This window comes from Rhinolophus ferrumequinum, chromosome 24, assembly GCF_004115265.2.
Source record: "Rhinolophus ferrumequinum isolate MPI-CBG mRhiFer1 chromosome 24, mRhiFer1_v1.p, whole genome shotgun sequence".
In the NCBI taxonomy this organism is placed as follows: Eukaryota; Metazoa; Chordata; class Mammalia; order Chiroptera; family Rhinolophidae; genus Rhinolophus; species Rhinolophus ferrumequinum.
In genome coordinates, this window is record NC_046307.1 from 5,471,441 (window position 1) to 5,495,516 (window position 24,076).

The 24,076-nt window shown below is 41.9% G+C and overlaps 1 protein-coding gene and 1 non-coding gene across 8 annotated transcripts in view; both read right to left on the reverse strand.

Annotated features, from left to right (window-relative positions):
* Positions 1 to 22,694, reverse strand: part of NSD1 (nuclear receptor binding SET domain protein 1) — a 164,757-nt gene extending 142,063 nt beyond the window's left edge. Inside the window, exons 1-3 of one of the 7 annotated variants that reach the window (XM_033095857.1) lie at positions 22,408 to 22,688; positions 20,368 to 20,481; positions 19,544 to 19,633 (exon numbers count right to left, since the gene is read on the reverse strand). In XM_033095857.1, coding sequence (XP_032951748.1) covers positions 19,544 to 19,633; positions 20,368 to 20,397 — 120 coding nt within the window. In that variant the 5' untranslated portion in view covers positions 20,398 to 20,481; positions 22,408 to 22,688. Of the gene's footprint in view, positions 1 to 19,543; positions 20,482 to 21,327; positions 21,350 to 21,602; positions 21,834 to 22,407 lie in introns of those variants that run through there. The other 6 variants (XM_033095856.1, XM_033095858.1, XM_033095854.1 and 3 more) reach the window with 6 other exon arrangements.
* LOC117017142 (U6 spliceosomal RNA) lies at positions 343 to 446 on the reverse strand. The gene has a single exon (XR_004422019.1). It is a non-coding gene; the product is annotated as a U6 spliceosomal RNA (small nuclear RNA).
* Positions 22,695 to 24,076: the final 1,382 nt, after the last annotated feature.

Consider the following 24,076-nt stretch of genomic DNA (forward strand, 5'->3'; position numbering starts at 1 on the left):
ACAACTTAACTTGGACAAAGTCCTGGAAGTACACACTGTTCCCCAATAAACTCCTGTTCCCCTTCCCCAATAAAATCTTTAAAAAGTAAAAAAATAAAAATAAAAAATGAGTGAAGGAAAAAAGCCTGGAGATGGATGGTGGTGACAGCTATACAACGTCACTGAAATATACACCTGAAAATGTTTAAAATGATTGTACACCTGAAACAAATAAAAAAGGTCATAGGCAGGATTTAGCAGGGGATGCTGAATCCATATTACAAGGTACCAAAAAAAAAAGTTTAAAATGAACAATTTTGTTATGTATATTTTATTTTTATTTTTATTTATTTATTTATTTTTTTAAATATGGAACGCTTCACGAATTTGCGTGTCATCCTTGCGCAGGGGCCATGCTAATCTCTGTATCGTTCCAATTTTAGTATATGTGCTGCCAAAGCAAGTACTGTTATGTATATTTTACACTCATTTTTTTTAAAAAATTGGGCAAAGAAATAGATATTTCTCCAAAGATAAATGGCCAATAAGCACAGGAAAAGATGCTCATCAGCCACTAAGGAAATGCAAATCAAAACCATGAGACACCACTTCACACTCACTCAGATGGCTACAATAAAAAACAAAACAAAACCTGAAAACCAGTACGTGTTGGCCAGGATATGGAGAAATTAGAACCCTTGTACTTTGCTGGTGGCAATATAAAATGGAGCTGTGGGATACATTCTGGCAGTTCCTCAAAAAGTTTAACAAGTGCAATATAATCAAAAAGAAAGAATAATCAAAAACCTGCCAATGAAGAATAGTCCAGGACCATATGGCCTCATAGGCAAATTCTACCAAACACTAAAAGAATACCAATCCTTTCTAAACTCTTCCAAAAAATAAAGGGAACACTTCCAAACTCATTTCATGAGGCCACCGTCACTGATACCAAAACCAGACAAAGACCACAAAAAAGAAAACTACAGATCTGACAAACACAGATCCAAAAATCTTGAACACATTAGCAAGCCAAATTCAATAGCATGTTAAAAAGAATCATACAAGGTCTAACAATTAAGTTCACAAACTTGTTGCAACCATGTTGCTAACCTTTTTTGTTATCAGAGGGATTATTCATTATGAATTTGCACCAACTGTACAAACAGTTAAACAAGTTTACTATTTGGAAGTGCTGAAAGGCTGCATGAAAAAGTTAGATGACCTGAACTTTTCGCCAACAATTCATGGCTCTTGCATCACAACAATGCACCAGCTCGCATGGCACTGTCTGTGAGGGAGCTTTTAGCCAGTAAACAAATAACTGTATTGGAACACCCTCCCTACTCACCTGATCTGCCCCCAATGGCTCCTTTCTTTACCCAAAGATAAAGGAAATATCGAAAGGAAGACATTTTGATGACATTCAGGACATCAAGGGTAACACAACGACAGCTGATGGCCATTCTAGAAAAAGAGTTCCAAAATTGCTTTGAAGGGTGGACTAGGTGCTGGCATCGGTGCATAGCTTCCCAAGGGGAGTACTTCGAAGGTGACCATAGTGATATTCAGCAATGAGGTATGTAGCACTTTTTCTAGGACAAGTTCATGAACTTAACTGTTAAGTTCTCGTATACTATGACCAAGTCAGATCTATCCCTGGGATGCAAGGATCATTCAACATTCACAAATCAATCAATGTGTTACACCACATTAACATAATGAAGGATAAAAATCACATGATCATCTCAATAGATGCAGAAAAAGCATTCGACAAAATCCAATACCCTTTCATGACAACAACTTAACAAATTAGGTATTGAAAGAACTTACTTCAGACCAATAAAGGTCGCAATGGAAAGCCCACAGCAAACATGATACTCAATGGTAGAAAATCTGAAAGCTTTTCCTCTAAAATCCAGAACAAGGAAGGATGCCAAACTCTTACCACTTATATTAAACATAGAACTGGAAGTTCAATTAGGCAAGAAAAGTAAATAAAAGGCATCCAAATTGGAAAAAAAAGAAGTAAAATGAATCACTTGCAGGTAACATGACACCCTAAAGACTCCACCAAAAAAACTACGATTAACAAATTCAGTTAAGTTGTAAGCTACAAAAATCAACATACAAAAATCAGTAGCATTTATTTACACTAACAACAAACTATCTGAAAAGGAAATCAAGAAAACAATGCCACTTAAAATAGCATCAAAAAGAATTAAGTACTTAGGAATAAACTTAACCAAGGAGCTGAAAGACATGTACACTGAAAACTAAAAAACACTGATGCAAAAAACTGAAAAAGAAACAAAATGAAAAAGACATCCGTATTCATGGATTGGAAGACATAATATTGTCAAAATGTCCAAACTACTCAAAGCAAAATCCCAATGGCATTTTTTACAGAAATAGAAGGAAAAAAACTAAAATTTATATGGAACCACAAGAGATCCCCCAAAACAGCCAAAGTATTATCAAATAAAAAGAACATAGCAGGAGGCCTCATACTTCCTGATCTCAAATCTATTACAAAGCTACAGTAATCCAAAGAGATGTAAAAACAGACATTTTGACCAACGGAACAGAAGAGCCCAGAAATAAACCAATACATTTACAGTAAATTGATCTTCAACAAGGGAAAGCAAAGATAGTCTCTTCAATAAATAATGCTGGGAAAACTGAATGTCCACATGCAAAAGAATGCAACTGGCCCTTAACTTACAACATACAGAAAAATCAACCGAAAATGGATTAAAGATTTAAACAGAGGACCTAAAACTATAAAACTCCTGGAAGAAAACAGAGGAAAAGCTTCTTGACATTGGCCTTAGCAATGATTTCTTGGATAACACCAAAGTACAAGAAACAAAAGGAAAAACAGACATGTAGAACACATCAAACTAAAAAGCTTGTGAACCGCAAAGGAAACGATCAGCAAAGTGAAAAGGCAACCTATGGAATGGGAGAAAATATGTATAAATCATGTGTCTGATAAAGGAGTAGTATCCAAAGTATCTAAGGAGTTCTTAAAACTGAAGAGCAAACAAATAATCTGATTAAAAATAAGCAAAAGATCTAAATAGTAATTTTTTCCAAAGAAGACATACAAATAGTCAAAGACGTATGAAAAGGGCTCAACACCACTGATTATCAAGGAAATGAAAATCAAAACCACAATGTGTTATCACCACATCTGTTACTATGGCTATTATCAAAAAAAAAACCAAAAGTGTTCATGAGGATGTGGAAAAAAGGGAACCTTTGTACACTGCTAGTGGCACTGTAAACTGGTACTATGGAAACCAGCATGGAGGTTCCTCAAAAAATTAGAAACATAACTATCATATGATCCAGAAATCCCACTTCTGAGTATATATACCCAAAAGAACTGAAATCAGAATCTCAAAGAGATAACTCCCACGTTCACTGTAGCATTATTCACAATAGCAAACATTTGGAAACAACCTAAATGTCCACCAACAGATGAATGGAAAAATATGGTATCATACATTGTAAATATAAGAAATGCCGCTGAACTGTATACTTAAAAATGGTTAACATGGTTAAATTTAACCTCAATATATTTTTAAAACTGTCTAGCATCCTAAGTAACTATTTTTTAAATGGAACATTGATATGTAGTATGAGAAACTGAAAAAAAAAACATTTCATTACTTCATAGTTACACGTACACTGTAGTTGTTTATTAGTAAACAGATATGATGCAAAAGTCAGACAAAAATAAATCCTCATACTAGACAGAAGTTAACATTTGGCTTTGAAGTACAGGGCAGATTTGCAGATGACACTGTCTTTCTATTCATATTTTTAAGCCAAATTGACATGTAGAGTTGAGAAAAAACGAATACTCAGATTTCTACCTTTCATTTTAATCTCCCATTTACAAGACAAGAGTCCACAAAAATACATTCTATAATGAACAGTGCCCTCAGTTCTTTGCAACACAGAAGGCAACATAGCAGAGAAAATGCCCTGAAGCCAGATGACCCTGGCTGGAATACCAGCACCAGTTTCCCAGTGATTTGGGAAAACAGTCTCTCTAAGCGTCTATTTCCTAACGTGTAAACCTGAATTAATGGCTATGCCTAGCAACTCATGTGGTCGTTCTGAGGATTAAATGAGGTAATACTTATTAAGTGCTTAGTACAGAGCCTGGCTGCTTGGCATATTGTACTCAATATATGTTCAGTATGATAATTAACAATAGCAGCAAATACCCACCATGTGCCATGCACTGGGCTAGAAGTTAATTTCCAAAACTGCGCTAGAAGTTAATTTCCAAAACATTTTATAGATTAAGAAACTAAGGTTGAGAGGTCACTTGTCTAACTAAAGCAAACACGAGAGTCAGTCTGGTCTCAAAGTCTTCAAAGTCTACATTCGTTATACAATCCCAAGCTGCTTTTCAATATAAGATACTTCACCCATCTTTGTCACTTAGTCATTATTTGTCAACTGAGGGGAAGTTAACTAAATTACTTCACAATTACTAAAGAAAAGAACAAACATAATAAAGTTAAATACAATACTAATAAATGCTATTCTTTTAAACTGTAGTAACAATTTTAACAAATCCTCAGTAACAGTGTGGAAAGACTTATGACTTTTTTGATGAGATTTAATCTATACTTTGTCCTAATAGTAGCAGCCAAAATTAAGAAACAGGTTAATACTAGACAGAAAATTCAAGAGTTCACAAGCAAATACAAATGGAAAAAATATATAATTTCAATCATTTAAACAAAAAAAAGGGATACAACTCAAGGAAAGTGCTAGACCTTGACCACCCCCTTCCAATTATCATCCTGTCCTAGTCAACATTCCCAGTCTAATCATGCCATATTGAACTCCTTCTTCTCCAAAGCAGCAGCTATTCCAAACCTAGGAATCCTACATCTAGCCTCGCTCAGACTGTCCTGCTCTAACTTCCACCACACTGTCTTAAGAATGCCTGACACACAAACATCACTGAGTGATAAAGGAATGTCCGATGCCGCAGTTAATGTTAGCAATTTTCAAAATGCAAAATTACAATAAAATGGACTTCGTAAAGTCACTTTTAATTGAAAACTTAGAAAGTAACTCCTATTATAAAACTAATCACATAAAAATGAAGTCAAACTCATTCTATTAGGACAGTATTTACACTGACACCAAGACAAAGACATCACAAGAAAACTATAGACTAGTATCCCTTATGCATGAAGATGCAAAAATCCTCAAGAAAATAATAGCAATCCAAATACAGTGACACATAAAATACAGTGACATGAACAAGTGAATTTATCTTAGCAATGCAAGGCTGGTTCAAAATAACCCCCCCAAAAAACAAATCAGTCAATGTAATAGATCATATTAAAATAATGAAGAGGGCTGGCCCTGTGACTCAGGAGGGGAGGAGGGTAAGAGGCCACAGGGGGGCAGGGGGAGGAGGGGAATAGAAGAGGGGGGCAAAGCTCATAATACCATCATGGGCCAGGGAACTGTGTCCTACACAACTAAACTGAGAAACAACGGCTTGAACTGGAGTCGGGAGGGAGGGCAGAAGAAGGGGAGAAAAAAGAAAAATATTAAATAACGGAATGAAGAGGGGAAAACATGATCATCTAAATAGATGAAAAGACGTTTGACAAAACCTAACACCTATTCATGATAAAAAACATTCAACAAGCCCCTTCTAAAACCCTCTTGGTTCGTTCTGAACTTTAGAGACCCTTCAGTGGCCCATCCTGCAGTGGCCCATCCTGCAGTGTGGCCCATCCTGCAGTGTGGCCCATCCTGCAGTGCGGCCCATCCTGCAGTGGCCCATCCTGCAGTGATCCATCCTACAGTGTGGCCCAGCCAGGCTCCAGCCCGTCCTCAGCATCCTCACTGGATGTGTGGAATCCACTGTCAGACGCACCTCATAACTTCTAAGAGATTACTTGACAGAGCTGCCGACACTAAAAATGGTACTTAAAGTGTGTATGTGAAAATTCATCAAACTACACAATCATGACATACACATTTTTGTTTTAAAAAGTTTGTTTGTTTAAAAAAAAATTCAACAAACTAAGAATACAAAGTACCTTCCTCAATCTGAAACACTCAGACAAAATCATACTTAATGAACAACTGGATGCATTCCCCCAAGATCAGCAGTAAGACAAGGATGTCCACTCTAACCGTTTCTATTCAACATCATACTGGGGATTCTAGTCATGAAATTAATCAAGAAACAAAAAGTACTAGGATTACAAAGGAAAAAGTAAAACTATATTTGCAGGTGACATTATATATAAAAAAATCCTACAAAATTTTTCAAAATTTATTAAAATAAAGGAATTCAGCAAGATTGTAAGATACAAGATCAATATACAAAAACATATTGTATTTCTATACACTAACAAAGAACCATCCAAAACAAAATTAACAATTCTATTTGCAATAGCATCAAAAAATAAAATATTTAGGAATAAATGTTTGAAAAGGAGCACAAGACTGATACACTGAAAATTACGAAACACCACTGAGAGATATTAAAAAAGACCTCAATAAATGGGAAGGTATCCCATGTTCCTGGATTGGAGACAATAAGATGACAAGCCCCAAAGTGATCTACAGACTCAACACGATCTCCATATCCTTTTTTGTAGAAATTGACAAACTGATCCTAAAATCTGTATGAAAATGCAACAGACCTAAAATATCCAAAACAATCTTAAAAATGATAAACAAAGTTAGAGGACTCACACTTCCTGATTTCTAAACTTACTACAAAACTACAATCAAAAATGTATGGCACTGGGCCGGCCCGGTGGCTCAGGCAGTTGGAGAGAGCTCTGTGCTCCTAAATCCTAGGGCTGCCAGTTCGATTCCCACATGGGCCAGTGGGCTCTCAACCACAAGGCTGCCGGTTCAACTCCTCGAGTCCCACAAGGGATGGTGGGCTGCGTCCCCCGCAATTAGCAACGGCAACTGGACCTGGAGCTGAGCTGCGCCCTCCACAACTAAGACTGAAAGGACAACTTGAAGCTGAACGGCACCCTCCACAACTAAGATTGAAAGGACAACAACTTGACTTGGAAAAACAGTCCTGGAAGTACACACTGTTCCCCAATAAAGTCCTGTTCCCCTTCCCCAATAAAATCTTTTAAAAAATTAAAATAAATAGACATATAAATCAACGGAAGAGTAGATTTGAGACTCCAGAAATAAATCCTTAAATACAGTAGTCCCCCCCTTATTCACGGTTTCACTTTTCTTCAGTTTCAGGTACCTGCAGTCAACCACAGTTCAAAAATATTAAATGGAAAATTCCAGAAATAAATAATTCAGAAGTTTTAAATTGCATGCCGTTCAGAGTAGTGTGTGAAATCTTAAGCCATCCTGTTCCAGCCATCCCAGGACATGAATCATCTCTTTGTCCAGCATATGCGTGCTGTATACACTACCTACCTGTTAATCACTTAGTAGCCATCTAGGTTATCAGATTGGTTATGAGAGAGAGAACACATTCATATAACTTTTATTACAGTACCTTGTTATAATTGTTCTATTTATTATTATTGTTGTTAATCTCTTACTATGCCTAATTTACAAAATAAACTTTATCACAGGTATGTATGCGTATGTATAGTGTACACAGGGTCTGATACTATCCATGGATTCAGGGATTCACTGGGGGTCTTGGAATGTATCCTCTGAGGATAAGGAGGAACTGCTGTATTTTCAACAAGGAGGCCAACATCATTCAATAGGGAAAGAATAGTCTTTTTCAACAAATTATGTTGGGACAACTGGACACCTACATACAAAAGAAGCTGGGCCCCGACTTCACGTCATATACAAAAATTCAAAACAATCAAAAACCAAAACGTAAGAGCTAGAGACATTACTTTTAGGAGAAAACATAGAAGTAAATCTTCCTGATCTTGGATTAGGCAATGGTTTCTTGGATGTAACACCAAAAGCATAAGCAAAGAAAAAATAAACTCAACATCAAAATTAAAAACCTTTATGCTTCAAGGATACCACCAAGAAAATGAAAAAGCCCACAGAAGGGGAGAAAATATTTGCAAATCATAGCTAATATATATCCAGAATATATAAGGAACTACTACTACAACTCAACAATAAAAAGTAAACCAATATTTAAAAAACGGGCAGTGGTGGCCGGTTCGCTCAGCTGGTTAGAGCGTGGAGCTGATAACGCCAAGGTTGCCGGTTCATTCCCCGCATGGGACACTGTAAGCTGCGCCCTCCTTTAAAAAAAGAAAGAAAATAGGCAAAGGATTTGCAGACTCTCCAAAGAAGCCGTACAAATAGTCAATAAGCACATAAAAGGATGCTTGACATCATTAGTCATCAGGGAAATGTAAATCAAAACCACAATGAGATACAGTAACACTTAACACTCAATAGGATGGCTAAAATTAAACAAATAATAACAAGTGTTGGCAAGAATATGAAGAAATTAGAAACTTCATACATCGCTAATGGGATTGTAAAATGGTGCAGCCACTGATCAAAAGTGTGGCAGTTCCTCAAAACGTTCAACAGTCACCACATGACCCAGTAATACCACTCCTAGGAATATACTCAAGAGAACTGAAAATATATATTCACACAAAAAATCCTGTTCATAAATGTTCATTAAGAGCATTCCTCATTAACAGCCAAAAAAGTGGAAACAATATGTCCATCAACTAATCAACGGATAAACAAAATGTGGTATTATTTGGCAATATAATGGAATTAAGTACTTATACGTACTACAACATGGATAAACCTAAAAACGTTAAGCTAAATGAAAGAAGTCAGACACAAAAGGCCAAAGGCCACAGATTAAGATTCCATTTATATGAAATACCCAGAATAGGTAAATCCACAGACAGAAAGTAAATTAGTGGTTGTCAGGGGCTAGGGGAGGGGAGAATAAGGAATGACTGCTGCTACAGGGTTTCTTTTTGGGTAAAGAAATGTTCTGTAGTTAGTGGTTTTGTTTGTTCAACTCTGTAAATATACTAAAGCCACTGAGTTGTCCCCCTTGAGAGGGTGAATTTTTCAATAATTTTTAAAATGGCAGCTTCTAGGGGCCGGCCCGGTGGCTCAGGAGGTTGGAGCTCTGTGCTCCTAACTCCGAAGGCTGCCGGTTCGATTCCCACATGGGCCAGTGGGCTCTCAACCACAAGGTTGCCAGTTCAATTCCTGGAGTCCTGCAAGGGATGGTGGGCTGTGCCCCCTGCAATTGGCAGCGGCGACTGGACCTGGAGCTGGGCTGTACCCTCCACAGCTAGGGTTGAAAGGACAACAACTTGACTTGGAAGGGAGTCCTGAAAGTGCACACTGTTCCCCAATAAAGTCCTGTTCCCCTTCCCCAATAAAATCTTTAAAAAAAAAAAAAAAAAAAAATGGCAGCTTCTATGCTTTTTAAATTTATAATTATATAAGTAATATATATTTGAAGTTGAAATACTGAAAAAAATTCTTATGTAAAATGATGTAAATGTAAGATGTTGATTTAATTTTTAAAAGTCCATGCTTTTAAAACAAAAAATACCTTAGAAAACTTATTTTAAAAAGAGAAAAAGTACGAAATATCTAAACTCTGGGTAATTTGGGTACCAAATAAAAGTTTATTATTCCTTTCCCCCTCAGCTAGAAGAAGTACCTTCATTTAGAAACCCCACTGGGGGATGGTTGGTTAGTTCAGTTGGTTAGAGCATGGTGCTGGTAGCACCAAGGTTAACGGTTCAATCCCCGCATAGGCCACTGTGAGCTGCGCCCTTAAAAAAAAAAAAAAAAAAAAAAAAAAAAAGGAAGAAAAAAGAAAAAGAAAAAAAGAATCCCCACTGAATCCCAAAAGATTCATCTGTACACTCATGTTCATATCAGCATTATTCACAATAGACAAAAGGTGTCCACTGACTGATGAGCAAAGAAAATGTGGTGTTACATACAATAGGTTATCTTTAAAAAGGAAAATTCTGACATGCTACAACATAAGTGAACTCTGAATACATTTTACTAAGTGAGATAAGCCAGTCACAAAAAGATAAATACTATATGATTCCACTTACATGAGATATCTAGCGCAGTGAAATTCAGGGGCAGAAAGTAGAATGGTGATTGCCAGGAGGTGGGGCTGGAGGGTGGGAAGTTATTTAACGGATAGTTTCAGTTTTTCAAGATGGAAAGCATTCTGGAGAATGGTTGCACAAAAATGTGAATATACTTAAAATTATTGAACTGCACACTTAAAATTGAGTAGGATGGTAAAGTTTATGCTATATGTATTTTACCACAATTAAAAATAAAAATTAAATAAAGAATCCCCATTGAAATCGCCACATTCAATATACTGCTGATTGGGAGTGTAAATATATACATTTTTTTAATGGGGAATTTGGCAGTATCTTTCAAAATTATAAACATATTTAACTTTGACCCACAATTCCACTTCTGGAGATTTATCCTACAGTTGTATTTGCATACATTCAAAATTGCTCATGTGTGTCTTCACTTTCAGCAAAAGAATATTTGAATTAAAAATGTCAGATGGGGGCCGGCCCAGTGGCTCAGGCGGTTAGAGCTCCACGCTCCTGACTCTGAAGGCTGCCAGTTCGATTCCCACATGGGCAAGTGGGCTCTCAATCACAAGGTTGCCGGTTCGACTCCCACAAGGGATGGTGGGCTGTGCCTCCTGCAACTAGAAAAATGGCAACTGGACCTGGAGCTGAGCTGCGCCCTCCACAACTAAGACTGAAAGGACAACAACTTGAAGCTGAACGGCACCCTCCACAACTAAGATTGAAAGGACAACAACTTGACATGGAAAAAAAAGGCCTGGAAGTACACACTGTTCCCCAATAAAGTCCTGTTCCCCTTTCCCAATAAAATCTTTAAAAAAAAAAAAAATTAAATTTGAAAAAACAAAGTCCATTAGTACAGCTTTAAAGTGAAAAGTGGTGCATTACAGTAGACACTTGTTTACTTAAGCTAATTCGCCTTTAATTCAACTATTCATTTCTTGTTGTGTGGATGTGGTAACCAGCCTCCTGGGTGGCCCCCAATGGTTCCCACCTCATGGTATTCAGGCCCTCGTGTAGTCCCTTCCCAAACGGTGTCCCCTTGGATGTTCCTGCTTGGTCCGTCCTCCTCTCTTGGTTCATTCACTCTGGGGGAAGTGAGGGACAAAATGAGCAGCCCTATGGAAAGGCTCACATGGCAAGGAACTGAGGCTTCCTATAGCCAGCAGCCATGAGTGAGCCATCTTGGACAGGGATCTTACAGCCTTCAGATGACTGCAGTTCTAGCGCCATCTCAATTGCAGTCTCATGAGACTCTGAGCCAGAACCACCCAGCTATGCCACTCCCTGATTCCTAATCCTCTGACAAGGTTTGTTTTAGGCTGCTGAATTTGAATGTAATGTGTTAGGCAGAATAGATAACTGATACAGAGGAAAACATTCCTTCCACAGCTCTAAGAATTTGTTTTCAACAAGGATATTAAAGGCACTATAAAAATTATCACCAGCATAGTACTAGATATTAAAATAAAATCCCTATTAAATCAATAAGACTGTTAAATCAATAAAATCCCTATTAAATCAATAAGCAGATATTTCTTCAAATTTTTACAAGTCTATAAAATTCTGTATCAAATATATAGAAGCATAATAAGCTATGAATCAATTAAAAAGAATCACTCCAAACCACAGATCTGGCTATACTGAAAATGAAACTTCAGCTGTACAACTACAGAAAATCATTAACTAAAATGAAAAACAGACTGAGAAGAAATATTTATACCCAACGAGATAAAAGGATAACAGCTATAAAACATTAAAATCCAAACAGATAAGTCAGCAAAGGATACAGACACAAAGGTCATAGGAAAAATATAAACAGTAAACTAACAGAAATCATTTTTGATAATCAAGCTGCATTAATTAAATTAACCTGTGGTAGAATTATATACCTATTTTATAAAGAACAAACATCAATGCTATAAAAATTGGCTTTGTTATCCAAGTGTGGCAAATGCTAGACTCATACACTACTTAGATCTGTGCAAAATGGTACAGTCCCTTTGGAAAGCCATACAGAAAAGAAGCAGGTACATCAACAGACACAAAACATTTAACCCATTGCCCTGGTAATTCCACTATCAACAGTTTATCCTTAGGAAAGAGTTCCACACACATTACTATGAAATTAGTAAGGTACCTCTCAAGACTTTATTTATAACTCTAGTCTACTCCACCAAAGAACTAATTTCAGTGGTTTAATTACCTGCACTACTATATAACACTTCTGCCACAAAGCTCTACTATGTTAAAAAGAAAAGCACTTTAAATGTAGAACTTTATTACTTCTCTCCAACTGCTCTGCAATTCTTTACAGATCATGGCATGGTGAAGTGTTATTCCTTGATATGCTAATTATAAAAATAGATTCAATACATTGTCAGTTGAACCAACTACAATGTTAAAGATATGACTTTGAATGTAAACTTCCAATGACAATTACATGACATCAATGTCTGTTATTTTTACTGGGTACAGATATAACCCGTACATCACCTACTTTCACCAGCGATTTCAACGGTTCCAATTACAATATCAAGAGAAATTAGATGGGGCGGCCACTGGCTCACTTGGTGAGAGTGCAGTGCTCTTAACACCAAGGTCGCCGGTTCAATTCCCACACGGGCCAGTGAGCTGCGCCCTCCACAACTAGAGCGAAAACAGTGACTTGACTTGGAGCTGATAGGTCCTGGAAAAAAAAAAAAAAAAATCACACTGTTCCCCAATACAAATTTTTTAAAAAGGGAAATTAGAAATGACAAGGGGAATATACTCTCATAATTTACAAAGAAAGACTATCTTCAGACTCTTCCTAGTATATTAGGGGATATCATATAACCAGTAATTATTTTTAATTTAATCCAAAATGGATTTTATCCTTCCAGCAATCTTTAACAGAATATTATGGCATTTTACATAAGGTCACTGGAGATGTGGAAAGAACTTTAGAAGCCTTAATAAAGAAATTTCAACTAATACAGGAACAAACACTAATATCTGTTTTAATTTATTAAGGGGAAACCTGAATAAGATTGGTGTATTATAGCAACGTCAAATCAATATCCTAGCTGTGATATTAAATGTTTTTGCAAAACATTACCATTGCAAAACGAGGCAAAATACACAAGGGATTTCTCCGGATTCTTAAAACTGTGTGTGGATCTGTATTTACCCCAATAAAAATTTCAATAAAAAGAAAAAAAAGAATGCAGATGTATGTATGCTCATATAACAAGATGTCCTTAACATATTAACCAAGATATCGAATGATACATCTATTAGGCCACTTGTGCTACCAAAAGATTTACAAAGAAAATTCTAATAGAATATCAACAGTGCAAATGAGGGAGTATATGAGGGGTGACAGAAATAAAAAGACTTTTATATTCTATTTTTTAATTCGACTTTTTTTAACCACGAATATTAATTACTTTTCTAACTAAAAAGATTCATAACAATTTCTTCAAAAGGCTGCATTTGAGATCATTTGAAAAGTTTCAGGAACAACTGTTAATTGAAAATCAAACCCACAACCAGAAAAGAGGCAGGTCTCCTTTCAATGGGCTTCCCAGAAGGTGGAAATGAAACATTTATACCCCTAACAAAACACAAGCAACAAAAAGCAACAACGTAATAAAGTTACACCACTTAATAGTTAGGGTACAGAAAGATACTGATCCTACTGCACAAATTAAATACTCCTGATTATCAAACAAAAATGGATCAAATTCCCAATTATTAAACAAAAATAAACTGTCAACAGTTTAATGTCCTTACCAATTAGCAAGAAAAGAGTTTCTGAATAGAGACAAAATAAAAAATGCAAAGATGTTTCTCAAAATTCACAGCTCTTTCAAATTGCATTTGGCTCTTGGCATATAATAGGCATCACTTAATGAGCTCCTCCTTCAGAACTAGATGCTTCAAATAAATTATCTTTTGCACCCTCTCAAGCAATACTGTTAGGTATCAGCCCTTATTTAGAAATAAGGAACTGGGCCTCAGAGAGATTAAAGGAACTTCTCCAACTAAACAGGTAGCACAGTATACACTGAGATGGGTCCAACATAAAATCATTACGATTTAATATACTTAGGTAGGAGACTGAAAGTGAGAAGCGAGAGAAAAATTAATGCTTGAGATATTAGGGAGCTCAAAGGCCTTAGAAATTGAGTGCATAAGGAGATGAAGGCAAAACACCTCTTAAGTTTTGAAATTTGGTACATTGAAGATGAGAGCTGAGATTCCATCCATCATCTTCCTAATCTAAAATTTAGCCCCCTCATCTCTGTAATAGCACCATTCATTCTTTTACTCAATAAATACGAGTGTCTAATACAAAGAAGGCACCATGCTACACATTGTTAAGATGCAAAGATGAAATCAGACCAGGAAGATGAAGGCCTGAGCCAGGGGACAATATGAAGCAAGGCACCACTAACAATCCAGGATGACCTGGGTATATGATTTGGAAAGGTCAGGACAGGGGTCCTATCTATCGAAGGACATTGAATTTGGGCTTTATTTGGTAGGCAAATGAGGAGAGGAATAAGGCATTAAAGATAAATCAGAGACCTAGTATTCCTCATTTTCAAGGTCAAAAGTAACTTTGTATAAGATAGACTGGAGAGAAAAATTGTATGAAGATCAGTGATAAAGACCTCATAGTAGAATGGGAATGAAAAGACTGAAAGGATATGCATTATTTAGAAGCAACATAAAAAGTCAACTCTATAGCATGGCATACAAGGCCTATCTTTATCTCCTGACAACCCCACTCTTCCCAGATTCCCATCAAAGGATTTCTTGAAACTTGTATATGCTATTCCCTGTTACATACAGCATGTCTCTTCTCAAATTATATACAACCCCTCTGCGAAGTTCGCCCTGAGTACTCCAGGCATGCCTCCTCCACACTCCTACAGTACTGAATCGATAACATATACCGGACCACTTAGTATTCTGTATTGTCATTGTTGACACTTGTCTTCCCCACACAGTCAAGTTCCTTAAGAACACAGACTTGCTTTTATACGAGCAGTGCCTAGCATGGAGGAGGCAGGCATTCTATGTGCTTTGATCATGCAAATGAATAAGTGACTCCAACGTTTCCTGCCTTGAAATGAACAGGAGGATGATGCCATCATTAACACAGAAGGAAATGCATGTTTGGCAATAAAAGAGAAGCTTGGTTGGCAATTAGAATTTCTTGGTCTGATGCTCAGAAATCAAGTCGAGAGTTTCCACACAGCAGAGTAGCGCACAATGAATCAATGAAAGTGGATGAGACTGCAGACAATTAAGGAAAGAGGAAAGGAAGAAAAGAGAGGAAGCAGTCAAAAAACACGTGTGCTCCAATGTTCATCGCAGCTTTATTTACGGTGGTCAAGACATGGAAACAACGAAAATGTCCTCCGAAAGATGAAAGGATAAAGAAGTTGTGGTATATATACACAATGGAATACTATTCGGCGGTAAGATGAAATAGTACCACTTGTGACAACATGGATGGATCTTGAGACGATAATGCTGTAAGTCAGACAGAAAAAATAGAGAACCATATGATTTCACTGATATATAGTATATAAAACTGAAAACAACAAAAGAACAAGACAAACAAATGAAGAAACAAAAACTCATAGACATAGATAATAGTTTAGGGGTACCAGAGAGTAAGGGGGGAGGGAAGCTCTAGAAGAGGGTAAATGGGGTCTAATATATGGTGTCGAAAGAGAACTGACTCTGGGTGGTGAACACACAATGTGAGATATAGATAATGTATTACAGAATTGTACACCTGAAATCTATGTAATTTTACTAACAATTGTCACCCCAATAAACTTTAATTTAAAAAAAAAAGAACTATTTAAAGGAGTAGTGGTGAAAATGCTGCAAATCTAGTAGGGTAAGTATGGAAGTGTCATTTGTGACTTATGAAAGAACAGCTTCAGTAGAGTGGAGGACATAGAAGCCAATCCAGAGAGCTTTAAGCAGAGGTACATGAAGCAGACAATTCTTTCAAGAAATTCAGCAGTAGGGGTGGCCAGATGGCTCAGTTGCTGCCTGCGAGCTCTCAACAAGGTTGCCGGTTCAATTCCCTCACGGGTTGATGGGCTGCGCCCCCTGCAAGTAAAGATTGAAAACAGGAACTGGACTTGGAGCTGAGCTGCACCCTCCACAACTGGATTGAAGGACAATTACTTGAAGCTGATGGGCCCTGGAGAAACACAGTTTCCCAACACAAACTTAAAAAAAGAAAAAAGAAATTCACCAGTAAAGGGGAAAGACAATTGGAGGGTTACAAGATAGAAGAAGGTTCCTTTAGAATAGGAGGATGTCATCTTGTTTTTAGGCAGAAAATGTGATGCAGTAGAGAGGTAGAGAATAAACATCCCAGAGGGAAAGTGTAATGAATAAAACAAGGTCCTCCCGCAAGAAGGAAGTTGGATAGCACAACCTGAGAGGTTGTGGAGATAGGATCAATTTTCGTCCGAGAGGAAAGGAGGGAGTAGAGAATTGCTGGGATGATGAGGAGAGAACCCCTAAGGAATTTTTTGGCTCAGTCACCAACGTGACAAGCCTTAGACATCATCTACACTTCTCTCTCTCCTTCATTCTTCAAAGCCAGGCTCCATTTTTCCTGCAATCCAGGCCATCCCCAAAGGGCTGTCAATTTCCCCCTTTGAAATAATCTTGATGGATTTACCCCTTTTTCTACTGCTGTCTCTGCTCAAGTATAAATTCTCCATAAAATAACTAAACTAAGTGAGGTAGAAAACAAACAACTACAGCAAATCAGCCTCGTGAGAAAACCAGGAGTTACTTCAGGCCCAGGAAAGTGTCAGAGACCTTCAGAAGTCACTCAAGAATGCCAAGAGTACTCACATAATTCCATTATTTCAAGGCTTTCAGTCTTGTCTCCAATAATCTCAAGTGCCTTGAAGGTTGACCTATGTCTTCTATGACATCTCTTTGTACTAAAAGGCTATGAAGAGACCCAGAGACGACACAGAGCAAAGCACTTAATAAACTACGGTGTCGCCTGTTTAAACTTGGAGCTCTGGGGACCAACCTTCCTTCAAGATTTTATCCAGCACACAAAGTACTGTGCACTATATGTACACTGGCAGAAATGAGAAGGTATCAACCCCATTAAATATAAAAGCAACAGGTCAGAATTATTAAGTATAATGACAATCAAATAATGACATCACTGTATACAAACAAAATAACTGAAGTGCACATGAGGGTAAACTGCTCATTCATGACAGGAGGCAAACAGTGTGCTTATAGCTAGATATACAAAACAACAGACAATATGATCTTGAATTATGTGTCTTTCTCTAATTCCAGACATGAGGTTTACAACCCTAATAACTACTCTTACTCTCGCCAAGAGAATCTTTATTCTATCACAATATTACAGACTAGGAGAAAAACAGCATTTGCTAGAGATTTTGCAAAATGTCCAGCTCTGAGCACAGGACCTAATACAGAGTGAGTGTGCTATACCTGCTGCTTCAATGAATCAACTAAATAGTCTGAATACGTCAATAGTGTGTGGCTATATACGATTTTAGATAGCTTCCCCAAGCTATACTATTCAGCTAAATTTGCATTCTGAGATTGACTTCATGTTCTTAAATCTTCAGATAAAAAATATCAAAGGCAAAAATCAAAGCAATAGTTCAACTTTGACCCGAAGGCCTAAAAGAATAAATTAAAGATACTTGTTTCTTCAAACCCATAGTCTTTTAACAATTTAGATTTTCTGTCTGAAAAAAATGTTTCTACACTTATACAAGTTTGCTAACTCTCATTTTAAATACATAACATACTGTCAATAGGCTCCAATATTTTCAATTGTTTTTAACAAAACCAATACTCCACCGATATCTCTTTGATGAAAATCAAACAGATTTCTACCTCTACTTGTATGCTTCTAAAGAAACATCTAGGGGTGGCCGGTTAGCTCAGTTGGTTAGAGCCTGGTGCTGACAGCACCAAGGTGCCGATTCGGTCCCCGTGTAGAAAACCACTATGAGCTGCGCCCTCCTTAAAAAAAAAAAATACAATAAAAAAGAAACATCTATCTCCACTGTTAGAGCTACGTTTTCATGTAAATACAAAGGCAAAACTATGTATGTGTGCATAAAATCAATTTCAACGTGAAAGCAAGAACATGGATTCGTCTGAGCTGCCAATAGGTTGCCAATATGGCCTATTCACCCTAAAAAATATCTAGCACAATACAGACTCAAGGTAACTACCAAAACAAAATGTTTAAATCTACAACCGCTAAGCTAAGAAACCAAAAAATATTACAGCATATTTAAGATACGAATCAATAGAAACAAAAGCGACACACCCCCATTCTCCTTTTGTAACTTTAAAGAATAGCAGGGCTATATGGTAAAGTGACTATTTAATGCCACAAAACAATCACCACACATGCTAAAATTCTGTCTGGTTAAATCTTTACATAGTATTTCAGAGGCATTTGGTGGGGGTAGGGATGGGAGGAATCCTCTTTGGTGACATTACAGGTGACCATGACAGGGTATCTGGGCAGAAACAAAATCAGAACCAAATATTTAAAGCTGAAAGGAACGTTTTTAACAATCAAACAGTTTCAGATTTTAAAGGTGATGAAACTGAGGCTAAAGGAAGTCAACTAATCACTTAGGTAACTAGAGACAGTCGAGAATTTCTGCCTAAGATCACATAAAAAAGAATTTTATCACTTTAAACACCCTCTATTACACAGCACTACTGAATAACTCAAATTATTTTTTTTCCATTTCTACACATGTACACACATACGATATATGTATATACATCTAGATATACATATATACACACATATATACCTCAAAATTAAAATCTAGGAAAAGTTCAAGAGCCTACTGATGGTGGCAGTTATCTAAAGCATACGATACTGTACCTTCACAACAGGTAGCTCAGAAAAATTAGTCTAATTTAAATTTGGACTGATGTCTCATCTTAGTCACTTCCAATTTTTGCCCAAATTGGACTTCAACCTGCAGCAAGAGTCACCCAAAACAATAAGCATGCCTTATGTAAAAACAGGACTCCAAGTAATTAGTTGGTTCACTTATACTCAAGATACCAGCAAGCCGACACTCACTTAAAAAAAAAAAAAAAAAAAGCTGAATAATGTACACCTCCATCTTGGAAAATTAAATCTGAACTAAATCAAAAACGCCTAAAAGTTTAACTCTTAGCCAGTCCTCAAAGGAGAGTTAATTGGGAAAATCTAAAAAGAACCAAACTCACACAATAGAGATAAATTTAAAAATCATAGTAAAAGTTCCCCAAAAAGCTTATCATTAGCAATAGGCTTTCAGCTGTGAACTGATAAACCAAAAACCAATTAGTTATGTTTCCTTTTAAGTTGCCTGTATATATACATTTATGTGTATATTTAAGTTGTACCAAAAACTGCTTACAAATGGCAATTCCTGTGAAGTAGATGATGATGAAGTTCCAGGTAATTCTAGCATGTTTCCTAATGTACTGGTACTGGACTCTGGATCATCCTGAAAAGATAAATTTATTGAGTTTAATTGCTCTTCTATGGTAACGTTTGTATCTCCTAGTGAAAAGGGGGCTGGGAGAAGGGCTGCTTTTTCATTGCTGCCGTCCACTTCATTTCTTTGCTTATTTTTCTGTGTTTCAGTTTGAGGAGCTAATGGCAAGAATGGCGATTTGACTGCACCGTGTCTACTCTCTGGTGTGCTGTCTTGTTCATTTCCCATGGCCACGTCTACACCATTCTCTGATTTAGGCTCATAATTGCAGGTGGCATTGGTCTGAGTGTCCTCAAAGATCTCCTCTATACTCTCATCCTCTGTGACTGGCTGTTCTGGGTCCATTTCAGAATCTACATCGTCCACACAAGTAAAACTCTCAAAGTGCAGAAAGCCATTCTTGATGGTCTTTGTTACTTTTACCTGGAGTTCGGGGGAGTTATTACAAGAGGGTTCCTGTTTCATAGCAAGTGCTGTTGGACCACCAGGACTCAAGGAAGTGCAAACAATTGGCGACTGAGCTCTTGAATCACTTTTTTCAGGGTCTTGAAAGGATTCTGATCCATCAGCAGACCCATTTAAATACTCTACATTGATCATGGAGGCCAAATCCTGTAGTTTCCGCAGTGGAATGTAACAAGATGGAGAATCTTGTCCATAAGCATTTTGGGATGTTCCACTGGCAGTCGATAACTGCATAGTACACCCATTAAGTGGCTCAGAAAAATCGGATTGACCATTACCGAAAGGGCTGTCCTTGTCTTCAGGGGCATCTAAATTCACTGGATTGGAAAAGGGCAGCAGACAATTTCTTCTAGGTAGTTCACAGGTCTGATCCATCCTGGGCCAGCATCAACCTGGAATCCAAAAAGACAGAAATTAATCTGAGTTAATAGGCCATTTGACTCTTATCTTCAAAATGGCAGCCATTTCTCAAGGCCTAGTGGCCTCGATGCCTTTCTGCTGCACTTCCATGGGCGGAAAAGTTCCCCAGCCGTGGATGGAAAAATGGCCTCGGAGAGGCTCCACAAACTCCATCTTCCCGGAGGTGGGCAGATCTTGCCACATGGAAACAGCCCGTTCCTTTTTCCTGCACTGCAGACTGGTGGACAGTTGGGCTGAACTAAAATTAAAATCCCTTTGGCAGTAGAAATTCCCAAATCTCAAACAGGAATTGTCTTCCTCCACCTCCGCTGGGGGTCCAGCGGCCGGATTTCCCCGTGAGGTTCGGAGGGTCGGGGAGGGGGGGATCCCGGACGCTGCACAAAAAAGGTTACCCCTCTTCCTGGCTCGCTCGAGCGCAGCGGTCACAATAGCGCTGCACCCTGCGCCCAGCCGGCGCCAGAGCCTTTACAGCGGCCGTCCCCAGGCCGCAGGCCAGTCGGCAGAACCGGGTGCACCCCGAAGCTCGCCTTCCTAACTGCAGGCCGGCTCGGTCCACGGCTGCAGGGCCCAGAGGCCAGGACGCAGCAGTGGGAGAAACGGAGGCAGCCAGTGAAGCCGAGTCAGGGCAGCAGCAGGAGCAGCTGCTACAGCTTGACAAACATGGCTGCTGCCGACGCCGCCGCCGCCTGCCCGGGCCGCGCTCCTTCCCGCAGCCACGGCAGCACCTCCTGGCCGAGCCGATCACACTCATCAATATTCAGCAGCAAGCAAAGTTTGCTGCGGGGGGGCAGCCGGCCCCGCATCCCCCAGCCGGCTACCTGAGGGGAAGCAGAGGCCGAGGTGTGCACGATAGGCCGGCGGGGCACGGGCCGCGCCGGGAGGAAGTTCGCGGCGGCCGGCGGGCTAGGCCTGAGCCCGACTGGTAGTGATGGAGGGGGAGGGGGCCCGCGGCTGCAACGCCGCGGGCCACCAACACCGCGCTGCGCCCGGCCCTCCCCTGCGCCCCTCACCTCACGGCCACCACCATCTTCCCCGCCCGGCCGCCTCCTCCCTCCTCGCGCCTGCCCGCCGCCCACCCCACCGCACTAGTTACCGTGCCCCGTGCCCCCTCCCGGGCCGGCTGGGGGGAGGGGGTGACCCTCATAACACTGGGGCGCGAGCGGAGGGGTGGGGAGAGAGCGAAGCCGCTCGCCGTACCCCCCTCCCCCCGCGTCTCTCTTCAGGGGAGAAGGCAGCGAGCGCGACCTGCCCCGGCCTAGTCCGCCGCCGCCTCCTCCTCCTCCTCACACCCCCACCGCGCGCGCCCCCGTGGCGGCGCGTGCGACCGAGCGCCTCGCGCCGGCCCGCGTGCTGCTGGCCCGGAGTGCGCGCGCACCCCTGCCCCCACCGCGCGCGCGCGCGCGCGCCCCCTCGCCTCACTCTTCGGGGTTCAGGGCGGGTGAAGTCAGGCTCGCGAGCGCGCCGCCCAATCAGCGGAGCCGCCGCTGCCGCCCCCTCCCCTCCCCCTGCGCACCCGCTCGCGGCCCGGGCCTACGGGCGGCCCGGCAGCCCGGGCGGGGCCTGAGGCGAGCTCCCTAGGGACCTCGCGCGCCTCCCCGGAGAGTCGGGGCCTGCGAGCGTCGTGGGTGGCACTCCGGTCCCCTCACCTACCTCGGGGCGCAGGGCTGGCCCCGAACTGCACACGACTCCAGCACCCTACCTGTCTTGAGCCCCAACCCCAGCGGCACCTGGCCCGGCTGAGGCCTGTCCGACCGCCCCGCCAGCCTTGCTCGGGCCCGCGTCAGTCCCGGCCTCCATCTTAGGTTACAGCCCGGGCTCCCCATCCACTGGGCACCTGTCCTCAGCCCGCTCGGCTCGGCCCGAGGCCAAGACAACCCCCCTCCTACCGCGGGTCTCACCTGGGGGCTCGGGCTGGGGTCTTCGAGGCCTCAGGCCCCGAGCAGGCACGACCGCAGGTGAACCCCCTGCCCGGCCGCACCCCAAACCCACACCACCATCACCACCACAGACCAAGCTGAGCAGGAAACAAAATGGAGGCAGCAGCTCGGGTCTGCCTCCCTGAGCCAAGCCTGTGCAGCCCCAGGGCTCCCTCCTGCCGCAGGCCCGACGCCCGCGAGGCAGGGGACTGGCTCGTCCCGGGCGCCGCAAGCAGCCGCCCTAGAGCAGCGTAGACAGGCCGGGCACTCGGCCCTGCGGGCCCCACAGCCCCTCACCCACCACCCCTTCCCTTCCCCCTCCCCCCATTCTGCTCCCTCCCCCCCCTGCCCGGCCTTGCGGGGTGAGCGGCTACCGGGAGCCGGGTCGGGTCGGGTTACCCGCCTGGGCACTGCCCGCCCAGCCGTGGCCTCGGCGGGGGTATGCGGCCGGGCGACCCCCGCGCTGAGCCCACCCCCCGCACCCGAGCCGGACAGCAGCCTGACAGCGCGCCCGCACCTCGCCGTGCGGCCCCCGCCCAGTGAGGCCGAGTCCCCAGCCCGGGCACTGCCGGGACGAAGCTCCCTCACCACCCCCGGGCCCAGGGGTCCTCGCTGCCTCGGGCGGGGCGAGGGGAACGCTGGGGGAGGGGTCCACTAATCCCTGCACCGCCTCCCGCGCCTAGTCTGGGTCTGGGCCTGGCACCGGGAGTCGGGCCGCGGGCGCAGGCGGGCGTCGGTCGGTGTGTGCGCGCGGGGCAGGGGACGCGGGCCCGGGGCCCGAAGGGGCCGCGCCTCGCACCGCGGACGCTGCAGTTCTCAGCACCCAGGCAGATGGCCCTCTCGTGCCACCGCCGCCCGGCGCAGGCCGCCTGCTCCACAGCCTCGCTCCCCGAGGAGCGCGCGCCTCGCCCCTGCGGGCCGGGCATCGGGACCCCGGCGGAACTGCGCTGTGAGGGCGGACTGCCGTGCTGGCCCCGCGAAGACTGCTGGCCTAATCCCCGGCCTGGGGCTCTCTGTTCTCCGGTGCCTCGGACCTCGAGGCCTGCACCCAGGCCCCCAGGGCTCCGCAGCACCGGCCTTGCACGGCCATGGCGCGTTCAGTCATCCAAGACTGCATTAGGGCAGGTCGAGGAACCCAAGCCCAGGTTGACCCCACGACTCCAGTTGCCCTCGCCCAGGCCCTTCCCCCAACCTGCTCCGACCCTCTCTTCTCCAGGCTTGCTTCCCGGCAAAAAGCTCACCTTGGCAGCTAGCTGGTCCCTAGAGTGCTAAGTGCATCCTCGCTGTTCAGAGAAAACCACGATGGATCGCCACAGAAAATTCCACCTCCTCCAGAAAGCCTTCAGTGATTAAAGTTAACTCCATCTCAAAAGCTGAGCACCGCCCTCGAGAGCCACGTGACTACCATCCCTCCCAGGGCTTAGTAAATGTACATAATTATTGCCCCAGTGGAGCGTTTACCCACAGCCCTTCTATCTGTTAACCGTGAGCCCACCTGGGAGAAAGGCCACTTTTGGCATTGCCCTCCATGGCATCCTCACGGAGCTCCCTACACTCCATCCTTCAGACTTTCCCGACCTTAACCCTGAGAGGAGAGACCGGCCCCAGTAGGCAGTAGGTTTGGAGCTCAGGATGCCTCTAGCCTCCTGCT